This window comes from Amphiprion ocellaris, chromosome 23, assembly GCF_022539595.1.
Source record: "Amphiprion ocellaris isolate individual 3 ecotype Okinawa chromosome 23, ASM2253959v1, whole genome shotgun sequence".
Lineage (NCBI taxonomy): Eukaryota > Metazoa > Chordata > Actinopteri > Pomacentridae > Amphiprion > Amphiprion ocellaris.
In genome coordinates, this window is record NC_072788.1 from 17,239,356 (window position 1) to 17,261,338 (window position 21,983).

At 40.2% G+C, this 21,983-nt stretch overlaps 1 protein-coding gene across 3 annotated transcripts in view; it reads left to right on the forward strand.

Moving 5' to 3' along the window:
* LOC111571088 (NACHT and WD repeat domain-containing protein 2) overlaps nucleotides 1-21,514 on the forward strand; it is a 68,332-nt gene extending 46,818 nt beyond the window's left edge. For all 3 annotated transcript variants that reach the window (XM_055007881.1, XM_055007880.1, XM_055007879.1), the window contains exons 5-8: nucleotides 4,724-4,927; nucleotides 6,842-6,992; nucleotides 10,037-10,626; nucleotides 14,130-21,514. In XM_055007881.1, the coding sequence (XP_054863856.1) occupies nucleotides 4,724-4,927; nucleotides 6,842-6,992; nucleotides 10,037-10,626; nucleotides 14,130-18,026 (4,842 nt within the window). In that variant the 3' untranslated portion in view covers nucleotides 18,027-21,514. The remainder of the gene's footprint in view (nucleotides 1-4,723; nucleotides 4,928-6,841; nucleotides 6,993-10,036; nucleotides 10,627-14,129) is intronic.
* The last annotated feature ends 469 nt before the right edge of the window (nucleotides 21,515-21,983 follow it).

Genomic DNA, 21,983 nt, shown 5'->3' on the forward strand with positions numbered 1-21,983 from the left:
AATTGCACAAGGGTTTTCTAATCATCAATTAGCCTTTCAACACCATTAGCTAACACAATGTAGCATTAGAACACAGGAGTGATGGTTGCTGGAAATGTTCCTCTGTACCCCTATGTAGATATTCCATTAAAAATCAGCTGTTTCCAGCTAGAATAGTCATTTACCACATTAACAACGTCTATACTGGACTTCTGATGAATTAGATGTTATCTTCATTGAAAAAAAACTGCTTTTTTTTCAAAAAGAAGGACATTTTGGCCCCAAACTTTTGAACGGTAGTGTACATTAAAGCATGACTTGAACATATTATTGGATTGCATGGTCAATCAGAGGCAGAGTTTTCGGCCAACTCTTTGAGCAAATGTTCATTTTCGATAGCTAGAAACACCCAACTAAATCAGTGGCGAGCAGTTGTTGTTTACTTTGCCTTGAAATTGGGAAACCATCCAAGAACACAAAACTTAATAGTTAATTGAAAATCGAAACGTCAGTTGGTTGGATTGTTTGAACTCTATGCAAAACTATTACTTTGGCAGGTTCCATCAAGAAAGTAGTGCAATTAATTATTTCTTTTGAAGCACCCTGAACTACAACCTGTCACTTGAACATTTATGGCTTGATGACCTTTTCTGTCAATCACAAGTGGAGATAGCGAGCAGACATGCCCTACTTATCTATCAAACTCTTTATTTTGGCAGGAAGAGAGCACAGGGAGTTACACACAGCAGGAATCCCAAACAAATTCTTATTAGGCTGCTTGCTTTAATGGACATACTTGAATTTCCAGTCACATGAAAGCTCTTAATCAAGCATAATTTGAAGTTCAATCCTGTTGTTTTATTACAAAGGCTGTAATATTTTGACCCTTTGGCTTTCTTTTGGGAGCTTGATTTCCATCTTTAATCCAAAGTGTGGCAGCTAAATGCTTATATAATGTAAATATTCATTTTGGATACCAACCCTAGAAGTGACACCTCCTCCTCCAAAACAACTGGTAATGTCCATGGTTCTCTATCTTCTACATCCAAATGAACGTTTTGGACGTTTTGCATGAAACTGCGCCGAGATAAATGAATGTATCACAGGCATTTGTGGGTTTTTAGAGTAGGCTGTCCTACAGACCATGCCACATGCCATCATCTGATTCTGCTTGTTCTCTGCATCTGTTCCCACTATGAATGCCAAGGGAACGAGGAGTCCAACATGGAATGGCTTTGAAGCGTCATTGCCGAGAGCATAGAAACGTCGTTTTCCTGCTCATCGGAGCTCACAGTCATTTGGCTTGTCCCTCGCTCGCTCTGCGTCTTCCCCCCGAGGCTTTAGGTGCATGTGAATTATGACACATGGAGTAAAGATCAGCTGGTCATGTAATGGAGGGGTTTACAGTGATTTTTTTTTCTGTCTTTGCTTCTATTGTCCTCAAGTATGACTGACAGAGAGCATCAAGAACCGAGGCAGGAAGTGGCCCTGATTATTTCCGATGGTATTGAATCTGCTGTCACTCATGAAACGTGCCTAGATGCCGAGGGGAAGATTGAAGACTCATTGGAGCTTACAGTGCATATGCAATAGGAAGCGGGAGATAATAGAGGGATGAAAAGGCTACAATTTGATTCGACGGTGCCTTAATTATGCAGCCACTGTGCCGAGTGTTCTCGTTTCTGACTAAAAGACTGTGGAGAAATTTTGGATATTGGTGTAGTGGCTGTGGTGGTAATAACCTTAACTTATAGCTCAAAAGCAAACATAAATCAGATTTTACAGTCTACAAATCCACACACCTCCCTCTTTAATTAATATGTTCCTTTCTTTTCTTTTAAAACAGCCCCATCTGTTCTATACAAAAAGCAAATCTACTCATTTTCTTAATACCACTGATTACTGAGAAATTTGGCCAAGTCTGTGTGTTTTACATAACAGTGTGCCATTCAAACATTTGCTGTGCTGTAGCAGAACAAATCTGTTTTTTTCACCAAAATAAAGCGTAGAAGAGCAGAGAGTGGGCTTGTGGTCGATTAGACAGAAAATTATATTCTGGTTTTCTAACCTCCATTGAAAACATTATGAGTTGTAGAGAAGATGTGAAGGATCATTGATGAGGCCATAGAAAAAGTGCTAAGAGAATCCTACTTTACTATGTAATAAATCATGTGATGGTGGATGTTGTTGGCGTGGGTCTGTCTTTGAGTAGGTTTGTTCCAGATGAACCAGACTTGTGTAGAATTGATGACCACCAATCATCGCACAATGAGTGTTGGTTGGCTTTCTATTTGACTGAATCCAGATTTGCTCTGACATCATGAAGATGTTAGCAAGAATAAAATTTGGTTTGTCTATCTACTATTTACCACTGCCTCCTGCTGTTGCCGTCTGTTCTTATCTGCTTTCCAGACAAGGTAATGTTGCACCTCGAACAATTTTGCCACACCAATATGTCCTTTGCTTTTTCAGGATTGACCAGTGATGTTTTGCAAAAGGCCATAAGAAAGGAAATGATTAATACTCTTACTAGGCATTTAGAAAATTTTAACAAGATTTTTAGCTATGGACTGCACAGTAGCTAGCTGGTTAGCACTGTTGTCTTGCAGCTAGAAGATCCCTGGTTCACGTCCCACCTTTCCAGGATCTTCTGCATGGAGTTTCCATGTTCTCCCTGTGCATACGTGGGCTTCCTTCCACAGTCAAAAAACATGCTGAGGTGAATTGGTACTTCTAAATTGTCCAGTTGTGTGAATGTGAATGTGCTTGTTTGTCTCTATATAGCCCTGTGATACATCGGTGACCTGTCCAGGGTCACCCTATGTCAGTTGGGATAGACTCAAGCCTCCTCAGATGGCCATTTGACTACAATCTGTGTTACATTTATTTCCACTTTAGCTTTGTGTAAAAAAAAAAAAAAAAAAGCACAGCTACGTAGTTTCTTCGAATAAGACCATTTTTTTTGACTCAGTCAAGGTGGTAGGACCATGGCTCTGGAACAAAGCCCCAAAAATGCAGTGTTGAACCTGGTTCAGTTTTTGCTCGACTGCAGCAACGTGTCATCCAGCAAATGCTGCAGAGGCCGGTTTCACACATGAAGCACATTTCTAAAATTTACCTGACAAACGTGGCAGCGAAAGATAAAATGCAAGAAACAAAAATATAGACACTACACACATATAGTCTTATTTCTGACTCAAGGATAAAGTTTTGTTGTTTTTTCTAAACTGGACAAATTCTCAACCATTGAATTAATCCATCCCTGGGATCTTTCTGCATGGACTTTGCATGTTCTCCCTGTGCACGCATGGGTTTTCTCTAGGTAATCCGGATTCCTCCCACAGTCCAAAAACATGCTGAGGTTAATTGATAATTCTAATTTGTCTGTAGGTATGAATGTGAGTTGGGCAGGAAAGGCTCCAGCCTCCCCATGACCCTAATAAGGATTAAGCGGTGTATGGATAATGGATGGATGAATTAATCCACACACTATTCATGGGTGGCCTAAGAGGACTATGTTCACATATGTTTAGTAGCGTGGCCAGTACACAGACACTCCTTTGACCACTGAATATTAAAGGCCATTTGAAAATGCAGCTGTGTTCACATCACATGATGCCACATATGGCAGGAGAAAGGCAAGAAGGGACTTTTGGCATGCTGGATTCTGACATGTCACGACTTGGGGCCATAGCCAGGTAATTAAATGTCCACAACTCCACCATTTCTAGTCTAATAAATAATTTACCATATGTCACATGATGCTCTGGATGGACCATTGAGTACTTCGTTAACACTGCGCATCAAAGATCTTGTTACTGACTTGTGATATCTAGTCTTTGACCACACTCTCTATCTGGCCATTACTATTTCCACTATAGTGCATACTTGATAGATGCCATGTGTTGGAGCAACAAATGCTTATTCCCCTATGTTAAAAAGAATGGATAGATTTTAATAAAATACTACATGCTGCATTTATGTCACTTTTGTTCAGCATTTTGGCATCCTAGTATTTCAAAATCTTGTATCTGTTACCTAAGCTGGACTTTCTTGATCATATTTCATGTCTCGCCAGTATTTAAAGCAACAATGAGGCTTCACAGCAATGTTGCCTTAAAACAATTTTATGTTCTTTCCTTCCCCAGTTTCTTCACATCTAAATAGTGTACTGAGGTGTCCTTGTCCTTATTTATCCATATTTTAAAGCTTTACATGTTCATTCCTTTTGCACTTTTCTTTTTCATTGATTAATTTGATGATCTTTATGCGATCATACATGAAGCATGGTGAGATGAACAAACCAACAAGCACAGGTTTTCCTACATTCACTGCAAAATGTAGTTTCTGTTTGTGAAGAGAGCTGCAGCAATTTCTTATTTAAACTGCAAACCGTACATATGTGGAATGTACGGTAAAGCAATTTCCAATCGAGATAGAGCTGTCAGTGTGCACAACAGTGCACCACAGAGAGGGGATTGTGGTGGCAGCAACATCCCTGATGTCACAAACTGCCTGGTAGATGTCCCAACTGTACCACAGTTGCGCCCGTGGCTCTGAAATTTCCTTAAATAAGCCGCGCTGTGTGCATCATTGACTCCACCATTCACCCTGCACCACTGATCCAAAAAATAGAGCCCTAAAACAGTTTGAAAGAATGTGATGATGCACATTTCCTGTCTCTCTCTTTCTCACCTTCCATGCCCTTTGTCTTTTGTCTTTCCTTCCTTCCTACCATCCTCAGGGCCTGGTAGGAGAAAAATACGGCAGCATCCGAGTGCCGGGGGAGGTGGAATCAGCGGAGTTCGAGATGATCTTGGATGCAGCTATAGAGGCGGGGCTGGAGACACACATCTTGGAAGAGTGGTACTGCAGGGATGAAAACTCTGTGCCACCCGCATACTACCTCAAACCCAAAGCCCAAATGCTTAAGAACTACCAGAACTCAGTAAGTCTGGCTAATCTGTTAAATGTGAGCCACACCTAAATCACATCTGATCATGTTATTTTACATACAGTACCATTCAAAAGTTTGGGGTCACTTAGAAATGTCTTTGTTTTTGAAAGAAAAGCAGCTTATTTTTCAATGAAGATAATATTAAATGAATCATAAATAAAGTCTAGACCAGGGGTGTCAAACTCATTTTAGTTCAGGGGCCACATTCAGCCCAATTTGATCTCAAGTGGACCACACCAGTAAAATCAGAATATAATAACCTATAAATAACTACTCTAAAATTTTCCTTTGTTTTAGTGCAAAAAAGTACATTCTGAAAATGTTCACATTTAAGGAATTATCTTTTTAGAAAACCTTATGAACAACCTGGAATTTCTTAAGAAAAATAATCAATTTCAACAATATTATGCCATAGTTGGTCATTTACACATTACAACTTACAGATCACAGTGTGTCTATAAAGGTACAAAACATTTAGTCACAGGCATCCAGAATTGAACAATATAGTATTTTACTTCATGATCAAAATGGCAAAAGTCAAACAAAAAAAGACAAAATACAACAAAAACAAGACAAAATATTACAAAAACGAGACACAAAGCAATAAAAAATAGACAACACAAACAAGACAGTAAAAAGACCAAACGACAAAAACAAGACAAAAAAAACAATAAAGGAAAAAGGAAACACAAAACGTGAAAAATGAGAAAAAAACGACAAAAAAGGGGGCCATCGAGAAAAGACAGACAAAAAGCAACAAAATATTACAAAACTGAGACACAAAACAACAAAAGAACAATGAGCCATATAGTATTTTACTTTAGGATAAAGCAACTCGTCATGGTCTAGAAATTATTTGAAATTTACAGTTTTTCAAATTTACAATTTGCAGTTAATGTCTTCTCTGTAATTTTTAAACTTTACAAAGTCGTCCCACCGGACGGATTAGACCCTCTGGCAGGCTGCATGTTTGACACCCCTGGTCTAGACATTGTTAATGTGGTAAATGACTATTCTAGCTGGAAACAGCTGATTTTTAATAGAATATCTCCATAGGGGTACAGAGGAACATTTCCAGCAACCATCACTCCTGTGTTCTAATGCTACATTGTGTTAGCTAATAGTGTTGAAAGGCTAATTGATGATTAGAAAACCCTTGTGCAGTTATGTTAGCACATGAATAAAAATGTGAGTTTTCATGGCAAACATGAAATTGAAGTTTGGTGACCCCAAACTTTTGAACAGTAGTGTATCTGTGTCCTTATACGGAGGCATTAACAGTACTAATAATAAATTCTTTTCCTTCAGGTCTGTGATGAAAGAGTTTAATTCGGCTTGATACACATATTTTATATGCATGTAGACAAAAGACGACCATCTTTGCTTTGCATTTATGAGCAAAGTTACTTGGTCTCAGACAGCTTTAAACCCTTTTGCCATCTTGTACTTTGATGTTTTTCCACAGTTTTTGCATACTTGCAAATAAACCCAGAGAAGTCACTCAACAACAATTCTGTCAGCACAGTTAATTTTGAATACAACTGTTTAGTTTCCACATTTTACCTGTAGTTTTATAGTGGTAAGGAAATATTTGGTTGAGTTTGCTTGTATACTCCATGCTAATGTCGCCTTGAATCTCACTTCAGTCATAAAAGCAGAATATCCTTGACTGGCGTGGTACTTAATAGAATCATGAATCAATCATTCCGATTGAATTCTAGGTTTAAGCAGTTTAACATTTAAATTAGCATTTCCTACATGAAACACATGAATATTCCCTTTGTTACTGTACATCTCTGACAGCACATGAATATGAATGACAGCATTCCCTGAGTACATGATGAGAGTCCTCGGTCTGAAACTGAAAAGTCAGACTGTCCTCTCTCTGCCCCTTGTCCCGCTTAGATGGAGTCAAGCAGCGCAGCCAAGACCAAGAATGACAAGGCCTGGAGGAACGTGTCAGAGGAGATCAAGAGGATCTTCCGGACGGCGGTGCTGCAGCTTCAAGAGAAGGGGACCATGAAGAGTGCTCAGGCCAAGAAATTCCTTTGCTCTGGTTGGTTTCGGGTCTACTTTTTATTTCTTTTTCATCTTTTTGTGTCATGTCATTTCAAATATCTCCCACATTTCTGGTTGCAGGATCTTTGCTCAGTTCTATCTCTCTGTCTTTCCCTGTGTTTCACCAATTCACAACCCTAGTAATTACTAAAATAAATGAAGGGTGATAAAGGTTCAGTATACAACAGAAATGAGTATATCACTTATATGTCAAAAGATTAATAATTGTGTCCTATATCAGTAATTGTTTTATTTTTCAGTAGCCATTTAGAGCAGTTTTACTGGTCAAAAGTTTGGGGTCACTTAGAAATGTCCTTATTTTTCAAAGAAAAGCAGATTTTTCAATGAAGATAACATTAAATTCATCAGAAATACAGTCTAGACATTGTTAATGTGGTAAATGACTATTCTAGCTGGAAACAGCTCGTTTTTAATGGAATATCTCCATAGGGATACAGAGGAACATTTCCAGCAACCATCACTCCTGTGTTCTAATGCTACATTGTGTTAGCTAATGGTGTTGAAAGGCTGATTGATGATTAGAAAACCCTTGTACAATTATGTTAACATATGAATAAAAGTGTGAGTTTTCATGGACACATGAAATTGCCTGGGAGACCCCAAACACGTACATACAATAAAAAGCAAAGACTTTAAAAACACTGTAATGAAGATGTAGTCCCCAAAGTCGAAACTCTGCAACTCAAGTGAATACACTTGTGATTAATGAAACCCTGTGGGCACTGAAACAAAACTGATTGCACCGGTGGTTTGTACTTAGCTGAACTGTATGAATATGGTTATAAAATGACCTATAAACATCAGAACTTTCTCGCTTTTGGACCTCTCGACTGGATCTATCTGCATATCTGCATCATGACTTCACAAGACAAAGAATTGCCAGAGGAACTGAAAATCTGGTTGAGACTTCACAAAGATAAAAAATGATATCTGAAGATCTGTGACCAACTAAAAATCAGTGGAAAAACACATGTAGCAGCAATCAGGAGGCATAGAAAAGGCTACACTACCACTTATAACAGCCTCGGTGGGTGTCCCCCTAAAATAGCGGCTAGTGTGCAGGTACTTCTGATTTAGCATAGGGGCTAGCAATAGAATTCATATTTCTGTAACAGCTCACACAGTCAGAAAGGTGTTGCATCTCTATGTCAATTCTTGCTTGCTCTGGAACAAAGCTGCCAAATGGAGTCCAGCATGTTTGTTATGAACCCGGCAGTTACCACCACAATGAATGCACAGTCCTGACAGTGAAGCATGGATGTGAGAGTGTGTTCGTATGGGGGCTGTATGTGTGCAAAAGGAGAAAAAGTTTGGGGTAACCCAGGCAATTTCATGTTTTCCATATAAACTCATGCTTTTATTCATGTGCTAACATAATTGCACAAGAGTTTTCTAATCATCAATTAGCCTTTCAACACCATCAGCTAACACAATGTAACATTAGAACACAGGAGTGATGGTTGCTGGAAATGGGCCTCTGTACCCCTATGGAGATATTCCATTAAAAATCAGCTGTTTCCAGCTATATAAGCACAAATAACCCATTGTTCAAATTAGAAATAATAAAATTAATTTGATGTATGAGTGTATGATATGGGATAAGGATGAACTATCTTCTGTTGTGCATTGTAAATGAATCATACATTAGCATACAGTTAGTTGTAATAGTGAGTAACAGCAAATACCTGATAAAAGAATGTTTATACACCAACTCTGAACAGTGTTTTCATACCAAAGAGCAGAGATGTCAAAAAAATGTATTGTTCAAATATAAAATTAACCTTCAAGTTGGAAAAAAATCACACAGCAAAGGCTGTATTTCTAGTGACGGATTCTATTTTCTAGACCATCACCTTGTAACTAAATTGATAACAAGAGATGAGATGCAATCAGATCTATCAGAGTCACCTCAGCGGCTGACAGTGATTGATCGATCACATAGCAGCCTCGACTCACTGTTATTAATCTAAGCAGCAGGGGCTGAAAACATTTTGTTCTGCAAGGAACTGCTTGACTATTCATTATTTTGCTTTTTTATGTACTTTCAGGAGATTTTGTATATTATTAAATGCAATTTGCAGTGTTTATTATGTTAATTACTAAATGATTATTCAACATGTTGTGGTGGTCCCATCATATACTTCTCCTAGTTAGATTAAACATCCAAACCAGGTATTCTTGGTTTCTTTACACCTCCAGGAGTGGAGTCAAGTGACAATGAAATTCCTCCCACTCTTTTGTTTCCACACTGTAAAGTTGATTTAATGGGCTCCATATCAGTTCCTGTCTCTAAGAGACTTTTCATTTGGGAGTCATGCAGTTATTGCTGAATTGTTTGGACAGCACTGAGCTAATCTTTCAAGACATCTCCTTTTCATTTCTCAGCCTGTCATTACGGGACATGATCTAAGCAGTGCTGCTGTGATCCAATGACAAGTTTGTGTTTTATAAGCCAGGCACAGTTTATGGCTTTTTCTGTTGCAGGAATAAAGAATAATACAAAGCTACGGTAATTAAGTAATTGCCGTCCAACATTTCAGAATTTTACATTAAAAGGAAGTAGCTTTTTTGTGTCAGGAAACTGCTTTTTTTGCACTTTAATTGCGCGTGTTGGGCTTTAAGCAGTGTTCAATTATATTGGATGAAGGAAGCTGTGCCTTCCCCTGGAACTCACACATTTCCTTTCGCAATTTATGCCTTCCCCACCTAATTAACAGGCTACTGTGTGAGCTAAACTACACAGGAGATGCTGGCAGAATTTCAATCTGTGGGGTCTTTGTTCAGTACTGTTAGCTTATGTGAATTTGTCAACTTTGTTTCATTTAAACAAAGCTCAGGAGAAATCTACCTAATCAGAAACTAAAAGCTCCTAAAACTTGTCCAGTTTTTGCCTTTACATTACATTATTTAGGCCATTTTAGAATGTACTAAAAGCAATGTATAAAGAAGTAAAGAAAAAAAAAGAAGAAGTAGAAGTTGCAAATGACTTTCCTCACCTCACTTTATTTTTTCTCATTTCAGCCTTGGAGGATGAACTAGACTTTGCCCTTGGAAAACAAACTCCTGCCTTTCTCAGGAAATGTGTCTGCTACATTCGAAAGATCTCCAACTTTGACCGCTTCGCCAAAATCCCTGAGATGGCGCGCTACATGGACATTGTGGTCAGCAGCGATCGCGTCATGCGCAACCAGGAAGCTTACGAACGCCTTCTGAAGGTTCGGGACGAGTTCATCCCCACAGTCGTGGCTGCCTCCAACCTCCGCGTCTATTCTTCTGTCACGCACTGCGACATGAAGTTAGGCTACTCCCAAGAAGTGGAGAGCCACTACGTAGAAGGTCTGTGTAAACAGTTCTACGAGGACATGGTGGACATCATCCAGGCCACAGTCCAGCAGAACTTTGACACAGAGACTGATCCGTTGTACGATGAGATCCTGCAGCACCTGTCCCTCTGCAAAAACTTCGCAGCCCTCTATGAGTACAAGGCCGAGTCACTGGATTACGTGCAGGAGTATGTCATGCCGTCTAAGGGAAGCAGGATGAGCCCTCTAGTGGTGTACGGAGGACCCTGCACTGGAAAGACACTGCTGCTGTCTGAGGTGGCCAAAGAGGTGAGACACGCAAGCTGAGAATATTTGAAAATGACGCTGTTATCTTTCTCCTTTTGTGTCATCTCCGTCCCCCTTTCTGTCTCACTCTGTCTCACTCTGGCTCACGCTTGCTTTTGTCTGTCTGTCTGATCTGAGCATGTGTCCGTCTTTGCACAGCAGAGTATGAGGGGGCGTGCAACTGTTCATCTCTTCTCATCAAACGCTTGCTTGACCATCTGTGTGTCTGCCAAGAGTCAGTCCATTGCCATGCGCACGTCTCTAATATCCTGTGAAGCCACGCAAGTGTGTGTGTGTTCACGTCAGTCCACATCTGTGTAAGACTTTGTAGGTGTGCTTTGATTTGCGGGTTTCATCTATGTGTTAACATTTGCGGTGATTTCGCAGCGAAGATTGCCTACATTTGTTTTTTAATGGATGCACAAGTGTGTATGTGTAGCCTATTCTCTGTTTGCTCTGGATTTGTGTGCCATCTGGCTGCCTGGCTACATTAAGATCACACTGTAGCCAAGATCACACAGCAGACACCCACTTATCCAGCCCTCCTGTCCAACCTTGGTAATAAGTGTCACAATAATACTCACATTTATTGTAAGCGCCATTCATATTATCCAGATTCAGCTCATAGCAGCTGTGTAAAATGTTACAATAACAGCAAGAAAACAATGATTAAAGCTTTAATTTAGGTGTTTAAGATTACAAGGTTACAATGTTTGAAAGTACAAATTCAACGAGACTTGAGATTAAAGGTCCCATATGTGAAAATATGTTTTTATTTTTCCATTTATCAAGTTCCCCCACAGTGAGCCAGTCCTCTAGCTTTACAGCTCTAGCTGTCAATCACACACAGAGAGAGTGTGTTCTTCCTGAAGGGGGTGGGAACAGCAGCAGGTCATTGGTTTTTTAAGCAAAACACCGCATTTAGAACAGTCTTAAAACCAGGGGTTGTACAGTCATGATGAAATGAACCATCTTTGTAATATTTCATGCTGAAAAACAGAAAGACACACTATGGAAACACCTAAGACTTTGATTAATGTGCTGAAAGTGGCACAATATGGGACCTTTAAGTAAAAGACGGGGTGACTTTAAGGTCTATGGCTTCAGGCTAGCAACACTAAATGTACACACTCGGAGCCCAGACTCGTAAAGGTAGGGGATCTCTGTGAGAAAAGACGAAAGAATGGTGAGATGGAAATAAAAATTCTATAATTTGGAGTTATTCTCACCCTACTGCTTCAGTGCAACAGGACCACGTGTCTTGTTTTCCATCAAGCTTGCTTTCTGAGAGCCACAACATTTTGTAACATTGTTGTTGTGGATGTTTTCAAAGCTTGACACACTGTTTCCTGAGATGAATCATTCTTTCTGCTTTCTTACAGTCTAGGTTTTGTCAATTCAAAATTAAGCTGAGATGTTTCTCAATACAATATATTCAAGTTTATTTACAAGCACTTATAAGCAGATTGATTTCTGACACAATCCTATTGTACTAATACATAAATAAGCCCAGTTTACATGTGTTCTACCCATTATAGTTGTAGGGACACTGTCTATTTAGTAAAAGGTCTGGATATTAAATACTTCTGCAGTAGGCATTCACGATTAAGTATTTTCAGTCAGATGTCTAACGTTTCTCACAATTATATTGTCCTGTGTATGTATCTCTATCCATTCGGTACTTACTGGAGGTTAAAACAAAAAATAACAGTTTGAATTCCTTTGTGGCCTTTGTGTTCGAAGGAGAGGGGGTTCTATTAGATTAAAGTCAGCCTAAAGGAGGCACTGAATATAGACAGAGGAGTTCTGGGACCACTGTGCTGCTCCTAGAGTCCAGTGGGTGTGATTCACACCTGGCCTGTTTAGTTTGATTCATCTGAACCCTGGAGCATTTTGGTCTCAATTTTGAGCTCAGACCTCGCTGGGTCTATCGCAAAATACGTCTCTCTGTTCTCCTCCAAGTGGCCTGAGATAGGGTTTGTTTTGTAGTTTTCCTTAGTAATATTTAAAATGAAGCAAACTGTAAAATTAGATAAAAGTTTGGCAGAAAGATTTACATATTTGATAAATATTTGATTACTAGTTTATTACTAAGCCACCCCATTAAAATTAGAAGTTCAAAATGTCTTGCATTCATGGGAGTCTTGTAAGTCAGTCTTCCATGAATACACTTTTACAATAAGCTTAAAACCTTTCTTAACAAACTGCATTTCTAAAGCCATAGATTGTCTTACAAGTGATTCTGCACACCTTAATAAAAGACTTGAAAATAATCACGTGGCAAAGACAAAGATAATGTCAAAGGGAATTGCACAGACATCTCATTTTGAGCTTTAATACCTCAGTTCTGCTCAGGTCACCGTGTTAAACCAGCAGCTTTAGGCCTTTGTGATAATAACAGGTGTGTGAGAACATTAGGCAGACTTTCATATCATCAGCCAAACCACACACAGTTGCAGAATATGAATAAATGTATTAGATGATAAATTGAACTAGTTGTTAGACAGACTGTAAAATCATAATATTCAGCTGAATGTAATAGGTTCCTAACACTGCAATGGCTGCTTTGACACAGTTAGAGAATATTGCCAATACAGAAATGAGTCTGAAACGACTCTGCTGAATTTTGGAACCGTGATAATAGCTGACATTTACCGTGTCCAAGAATCAAATTAATTAATGTGGAATTTCATTTTTGGGTGATTGTTTAAATTAGGCTTATGCATAGTTATATTGTAGCTGTATTGAAGGTCATATGGAACACTGATGGTAGTTAAACTCCAGTTTACTGTACATTTCAATTAACAGACAAGACTTCTCAAATCAAGAGGGGCAGTTAAAAGCTGATGTATGAGTTTGGCATAAATATAAAGCATATTTAAAATACAAGAAATAGAGAGATTTTGTGCCTCTCTCTTTTTCTCTCCCTTTGTCTCAGAGCTCAGTGTGTTGTAGGCTTTATCTGTGTTTCTCTAAAAGGGTCAAATAACATCAGAATCCCTCCCAAAAGCTGGTCTGGGGCATTTAAGGTATTTAGGAATGAAATTAAAAGATCAGTGAATCTTCAGATTTTGAGCAGTTCTCATTCATAGGTTATTGCTCTTAAAAAAAGATTTTAAAATGTGTATATTTTCATGGCTTTGAAAATGATGACATTACAAATCAACATTACTGAGTTTCTTTCATTTTGCCATGTGTATCAAAAGTAACATTTAGTGTAGCACAGTTATTCTATCGTGAAAAAAAAATTCAACCTCTCCTTCTTGCTGTGATAATGAGCCCTTCCCTGATCATTCTAGTTGTTTGCCTCTGGTTTCTTCAACTACTGACTAGAAGAATGCAAGTCAGTTTTAATCAGTAAGCATACACAAGCATCTGAAAATGTTCTAAATCCTAAAATGATCCACAGTTTATATCCCTGTTCAACAGTCATATTTCAAGAATCTTTCAGTTAAATAATCTTACCGTACATATTGTAACAGTTACCTCTCAATACTGTTTTTCAGGCCTACACATGGCTGCAGAAAGAGATGGGCCCTGAAACTGACCCAGTGGTCATTGTTCGTTTTATTGGCTCCAGCCAGCTCTCCACAGACCTACGAACCCTCCTCCAGAGCATCTGTGAACAGATTGCAATCAACTACCGCTGCCTGATTCACTTTTTGCCTAACAAGATTCAGGAGATGAGAGAGCTCCTGATCAACCTCCTAGGGGAATCCTCGTTCCACAGGCCCTTGGTCATCGTCCTGGATGCCCTGGAGCAGCTTTCAGATGCCGATGAAGCTCGCAAACTGTGGTGGCTCCCCATACACCTGCCTCGAACAGTCCGCATTGTAGTATCAACGTTGCCCAATAAACACGGTATCTTGCAGAAGCTCCGCCACCTCATCCATGATGAGGGCTATTATGTGGAATTAATCCAGAGAGACCGCAAAGTCTGCAGCCAAACATTAAAACAGCAATTGCTGGGGGTGAAGAGAAAAGTCACCTCAGGCCAACAGATCTATGTCAATGAGGCACTTGCCAAGTGTACATTGCCAATGTTTGTCAACCTCATCTACAGAGAAGTAGTTCACTGGAGGTCTCACAAAGATGTGGATGATAGATCCCTCTGTTCCACAGTGCATGAAAGCATAGAGCAGCTGTTCTACTCTGTCGAGAACAAATTGGGGCAACGATTTGTCTTCAGAGCATTAGGATATATCACCATGGCCAAGGCTGGGTTAACTGAGGTTGAGCTGGAAGATATCCTGTCACTTGATAACATAGTTCTTGGGGATGTCATTGTGGCAACTTACCTCAAAAACCCATTGAGGATCTCCTATGACTTGGTTGCGAAGCTTAAAGAGGAGCTGGATGGCTATCTGGTGGAGCGTCAGGTGCGGAACGTCACCTTGATGGTTTGGGCCAACAGACACCTACATCTCATTGCCCAGAAGCTGTACCTTAGCAATGAAGAGGATGTGCATCAAATGCACAGTCTCTTAGCTGAGTACTTCCTTGGGGCTTGGTCAGGAGGCAGGAAGAAAATCTTTACCTATGATAACAACCACTTCACTTCCCTGAACATTTCTCATCACAAAAACCCTCACCATCAACAGTCCCATGAAAAAACATCTTCTGATAAGTACTCTTATGACAGACAGACTCCTGAACAACCTTGGGTGTTCCAGTGCAATCTTCTGGAGCCTGACATTTTCTTTGTCAATCACAGAAAGATGACAGAGCTGGTGTATCACCTTACCAGAAGCGGGCGCACCGATGACCTGATGTTTGGCGTCATTATGAACTTCAGTTGGCTCTACACAATGATTAAGATTGGCCAGTTTGAAAAGGCTTTAACAGACATTGATCTAGCTTACAGTTACACCCAAGAAAAAGAGCTGAAGTTTCTGGCCACCACCCTACGTAGCATTAAGGTAAAAGTGCTGAAGAACCCAGCATCTCTGTCTGCAGAGCTGCAGCAAAGGCTTCTGCCAGTAGTCACCTCCCTTCCAAAGCTCAGACACCTCCTACTGGAGTGTGACAAAGATGGCCCAAAGTACTGCTCTATTGTGCCTCTCCACTCCTCTATGGATGTCACCTACAGTCCAGAAAGGCTTCCTCTGTGCTCTAGCTATATGCAGATTGTGGAGATCTTGCCCACTTTAGCCCCAAACATAGTCCTTGTTGCATTGGAGGACGGGTCGGTCAGCACCTGGGATGTAGAAAGCAGACAGCTTCTACGACAGATCGACACAGCCAGATCTGTTGTGCTGGGAATCAGGCTAACCTCTGATGAGAAGTATCTGGTCGTGGCCACAACCAAAAATACACTGCTCATCTATGATAATCACAAGTCCTGCCTTTTATCTGAGGTTGAAATCAAGGGGTCCAAGCACGGTGGCATCACTGGTGGGGTTGCCTTCATCAATGGCTTTACTTTGTCTACCCATCATGCTTTGGCTTGGCTTGAAGCTAGTAAAGACGTCAATGTCATTGACCTCCTCTACGGCTGGCCTCTCTACCAGTTCCACTGCTGGTACGAGGTGACTTGTGTCCAGTGCTCGCCAGATGGAATGTATGCCTTCTGTGGCCAGTACCTCAACACTGCATCTGTCTTTCATCTAGGAAATGGTGACAAATTGGCCACTATGACATCTGAGTTTTCTGGGGGGTTCGTCAAATCCATCCTTGTGCTGGACACCCTTAACCAAATGGTGATGGTTGACAATGAAGGCAGTCTGTCAGTGTGGAACACCAAAGAGATCACCAACCCGAAATTGATGGAAGATTATGATTGTAGAGGGGATGACAGTGAAGTGGTGGGCATCGAGCTATCTGAAGACCAGCGTTCCATTCTCATTTGTAAGGCCAGGAGTATTGAGGTTCTGGACACAAAAGTATGGAAAATGGTAGAGAAGTTCAAAGCCAAGCGTAGTGAACGCTTTGTTGCAGCTGTTCTCTCCAAAAATGGACAAAGCATTGTGGCCTCCATGGAAAACACCTCCTCTATCTTTGTCTGGAGGAGGGACAGTGGACAGTGCATGGCTAGCCTGATTGAGATCTCAGGGGCTATTGTAAAACTCATCAAATCAGTCCACCACAATCTGCTGCTTTCTGTTGCCAGCAGTGGAGTTCTGTCTGTCTGGGACATTGATATCATCACCGCCATGTCCAACATTGACAAAACAGGCAAGAAGATCCAGACCTTGCAGCTGTCCGGCAGAGAGGACTACGTGTTTACCATGGATGGCTCAGAAGCTGTCCACAAGTGGAACTTTAGCACTGGATTTATTGAAACAGTTTTCAAGCACGAGGGCATAGTGGAGAACTGTGTCCTAACCTCCTCAGGGGATCTCATGGTGACTTCAGACGACAAGTCCAGTCAGTACATTTGGCAAACCAACACTGGAGAAAATATCTTCCGCATCAATGGACAGAGAATATCACAGCTGCTAATCACCCACAACGACCAGTTTGTGGTGTCCCTCTGTGAGCAGAATGCTTCCAGAGTCTGGAGGCTTGCTACTGGGCACAAAGTGTGCAACATCTTAGTCACTCTCCAGAATGCACTCATCACCACAGCAAACACATTCTTGGTGGGAACATCCAAAAACAAGCTCCTTGCTGTCAGCCTTTGGTCGGGCAGCGTATCAAAGAAATTTGTCTGCGATGATGGTATCACCATTGTCAACTTCAAGCTCATTCCTGACTGCCCTGACTGCGTGGTCTTCATTACGTCCACAGAGACCGTCTTTATCTGGAGTGTGGCAGATGAGTCTGTTTGCAGACGTGTCCAGCTCCCAACCAACTTCCTCAAAAATCTAGAGGACTTCCAGATCTCTCCCAATGGGAAATTAGGAATTGTCTCTAAAGGTGACGAGAATATTAACGTCCTGGATCTTCACAGTGGGAAGCTGCGGCTTGTCCACGCTGCAGGTATAATCTGGCGCCAGAAATTATCAAGAGATGGTCGTTATCTTGTATACATCTGTTTCCGGAACTGCGACGAAGACGATGATGCTGGTGTCGTATCCAACCTGATCGTGATGCGGCTTGCTGATGGCAAGAGCATCGGCACATGCTCGCTTTACAAGACCCCAACCTTCCTGTCTCTTTCCCAACGAGCACTAAACATCATCATTGGCTTTGAGGATGGCAGCATCGGCACATACACAGTTGTGGATCGTGTGGATGCTGCTCTCAAGATAAAGATAGCCACCTCCAACAGCCGACAGATTGTCAACAACGCCTCGCAGAAGGTGCGGCCCAAATGTGGCAACCATTCCTTTAAAACCGTCGCTGACTGCACTTGGAGGGAGTCAACAGAGGTGTTCTCCAGGGACAGCCCCATCAACGTGTCGGACTCCGGAGAAGGTGAGTCGACAACGCCTACAAAAAAGACTGAACTGCTGCAGTGATAGGTGGAGACGAAAGGAGTAGGAGGAGTTAAGATAGGTGGGTGGACACAGGTGACAAAGCTTGGAATCTCTGGGGTTGCAGTTGATTCTTGTTTACAGCCACGTGATTCAGCTGCAGATGTCAGCCCTCTGGGTAGTTAATGGGCCGACCGTTTTAACGCTGCACTCAAATTATGTATTACTTACTTCCAACTTATGATACACTTTGTTTTACACATGAAGACTGTTAGAAAAATACTGTTTTAGAAAAGAAGAAAAATGTCAATTCTGTGAAGTATTAGTTTGCCATTATGTGTCCTTTTGCATTTGAAGAACAAAGTTATTATTCAAATGTCTCGGTCAAACATTTTCAAAGCCATTCCAGTGATCTTTGCCACTTTCATTGTACACTCTTTATTTTCATTGTGCACATTAAGCCATAATGTTGTTCTTAAAAGAGTATATTTATGTTTGTATTTACATCAGGCCGTACTGTACAAAAAGGAAGAACTATGAACATATGTACATATCTCTTTTTGGCTGCTGCAATTTGTGCAACTCCTTAAAAATGTTATGTTGTGCTTAATGCAATCAAAGTGAGTGCCTGGAATTTAAAATGTTCTTTATGTGCAGATTACAAGATTTATGAAAATGCAGGGAATTTGTAAACACAGTATACGCACCGTTACACACTACTTGCATTGACGTTAAATCTAGACGATCAGTGTAATGAAATCCAGTCAACAACACGAGAGACGGATGGCATTGCTCTTTGTTATGATAGTTGTAGGATATTTCTTGGAACAGTTTACGTAAATTTGATGTGAATTTACCTGCAGTTCCGTCAATTTGTGTGCTGTTCCTTTTAAGGGAAACACCACTATTGAGCATACAGTGTAGCATAGCACCATACACATTCACGCCTTAACCAGTGTTCTTGCTTTAGGTTTAGTGGAGTTTGTTCAAATGTTCCAGTGTTACAGGACAGAGTGATTAGCCCGATGTTTGAAACAACTTGGCCATGTGAATATATATAGAAGTTTAGACAGTAGATGGACGCACTTTATGAGTGGTTTGTGAGAAGTTATTAGATTTATTTATATGAAACATTGTATAAATTGTTTAGAGTGATCTAGATTTGTCTTAAAACATGGATTGGGTCCACTTACAGAAACACACAGACCATCCAGGTACTTGCAGGCTACAGCTGACTCTCTTGAAAAGCTACAGTCTCTTCATATATAAATTAGGGCTGGACCCGAATATCCGAATATTCGGTCCTTGTGGTGGTATCCGACTATTAATTTTGAGATCTGCTGCTTTACCGTCATTAAGAATCGGCATATATTAGTCTTGTGGACTGCAGTGACCTCAGGGGTCAGCGTTACTTTGGATTGGCCAGTTGCCTGGCTGTATCACGCAGACCTACCAAGTCTGACGTCGTGAAGAGGGAGATATGTGAATGCAAAAATGGGGATATCCATGCTAATGCTAACGCTGTCGGACTCCGATGATAACCCCCCCATGGACGAGGCAAATATTTGGGTATTTGTTATTAACGGGACCTGAATATCCAGAGCCCAGAAATTGCTTTTCGGACCAGCCCTAATATATATATATATATATAAAAACAAAAATGCTGTCATAGCGTTTTGCATCAGAGGTGAGCAATTTGGAAATCTGTGGGATTACATAAGGGTCGGGAAGATTGTGATGAACTGCTAAAATGCAATTAAAAATAGGCATTTTGTCGATATTTACAAAATGAAATACTGATATGATGTCACACTGTTACACATATGATAATATCATACATAACCAAGTACCAGTAACTAAGGACAACATATAGTACAGTTAAAATTACAGACTCTGTCTTCACTTTTGAGTGTATTTGGCAAAAATGAGACAAAACACACAATAAAAGATATTAGAAATGAATCGGACAAATAGCTTTGTTTTCTAATAGATGGTATCATAATTGTGAATTCTTTTAGCTAACATCATGATGTAGTGGAAACCTAATGCCATCACATCCCTATTTCAGAGCCTGTGATTGTTTGTCACCTTTTGTAAAGCAGTGAAAAACCTTTGCGTAAGGTCTTCAAGGTAGTGAATGGTAGTAGTTGAACAATTTGACTGCTGTCATAAGCACAGATTCAAAGCGGAAGTTGCATTTTAGATGTACTTTTTATTACATTTAATTATACTTTCTATGTCAGTGTTAAATTCTTTGTTACACAAGCATTACTCAATAGCTAGATAGCTCAATGGCTAGCGGCTTTGACTTTAGCATGGGAGATCAATGGTTCAAACCCCAGTCACGGCGCAGTTGTCCAGTGAGGAGCCTTGGGCGGAGTCCTTAGTGCTTCCCCACTTACCTATGTTGTATCTACTCTCAGATGTATGTTGCTCTGGATAAAAGCATCTGCTAAACGAAATTGCAAATTGTCTCAGGCAGGGCTTTTTCCTAGTTTTACCAAAGGTGGTATACTCCACAGGTTTCCGGTTTCTTTCTACACTATTTCACAGGCTCTTGATCTTTTGGACCCTTATTTGAGTCTGCAGAAACTGACTCTGATAACAGCATGACAGGCTGAAATTAAAACTGCTGACAATCTAAAAGAATATTTCGGAGTCTATGAGGTTGTACCTTGCAAGGTGTCGCGATAGCTTTTAAAAGCATGTCTGTAATAACCCAAAACTTAATTTGTTTTCAACAGTATTAAACTCTGATGAGTCAAATCATCTGCCAGGCATGATAAAAAAACAAACAAACAAAAAAAACACACACTTTCACTTTTACATATACTTTATAAGGGCTATTCTATCTTATTGTATGTTTACTAGTTTTGAACAGTTGAGGTAATGGCCCTTGGATAATTTCAAACCGGGTAGTAGCACCAAGCTTTAAAATACTTTATTTCCCCCCAACTCAAGAGTTTCTAAATTTAAAAAAAAGAGAGATTCTATTATGTAATTGCCAAAGTCCCAATTATAGTTTGTGTTTCATTTTGTTGACCGTCTCATTGGTTTTTGAGGCTTGTACTGTAATTATATTGTTACCAAATTGTTTCAGTGTTGGACTGTGATTCTGTTTATGATAGAGAAAATGTGCTATCTTTGCTAAAAAGTTTAAAAAGAGTCCTCTTATAAAATATATTGGAATGCCAGTTTAAGAGTATATTTGAATGTGTCCATATGGAAGCCAGTAAATGGTATTATTGTATGTTAAGTAACTTGAATGACTTTTAATAACTTACATGTTTGCAACTCATAGTTGACATACTGGTAATGAATGTTTCTATGGTATTCTTTGTATTGTCAGGACTGACTTACCTGTTTAGAGATTTATATTTTCATAAATGTTGTACTTACATTTTGTTACAGAGTTGTTTAACTGGAATTCAAACAGAAAAGAAACTTATGTCTGAAGCAATATGAAACTAGTGTGTATGCATTGTTTGTATGAAACATTTTAATGTAATAAAATGGTTCACTTTTTGCCTCCACTCCGCCGCCTCACTGGAAGTCATTAAAGCACTAGATAACAACCGAGGTGAATAAGCTCCGTCCAACTGGCTACAATCAACCCAGTCCTGAAGTAGTGCTGGCTGTAAGTTAAGCTGCAGAGCAGGCTGTGAAACAGGTAATTCATGAAGTTATTTTTTTTTGTGTGTGTGTCCTGGAGTCACAAAACACTGACAGCGCTGACAAACACACACACACAGAGCGGTGCAGTAAAAGGATTTGATAGGCCAGTAATTGCTTGATGCCGAACGCCAGACAAGCGTGGTGAATATTTTTCCAACACTGGCTGACATTGTCATTATAATTAGGCAATGCATGTGCAGTTTACCTATTCTACACCAAACACACACACACGCAGACGCACACTCGCTGAGACACACAAACTTGCAAAGTAAACACATCCAGGATCAAACTGTGATTGGCCAATAAAACCCTGTTGCTTTGGGCTAC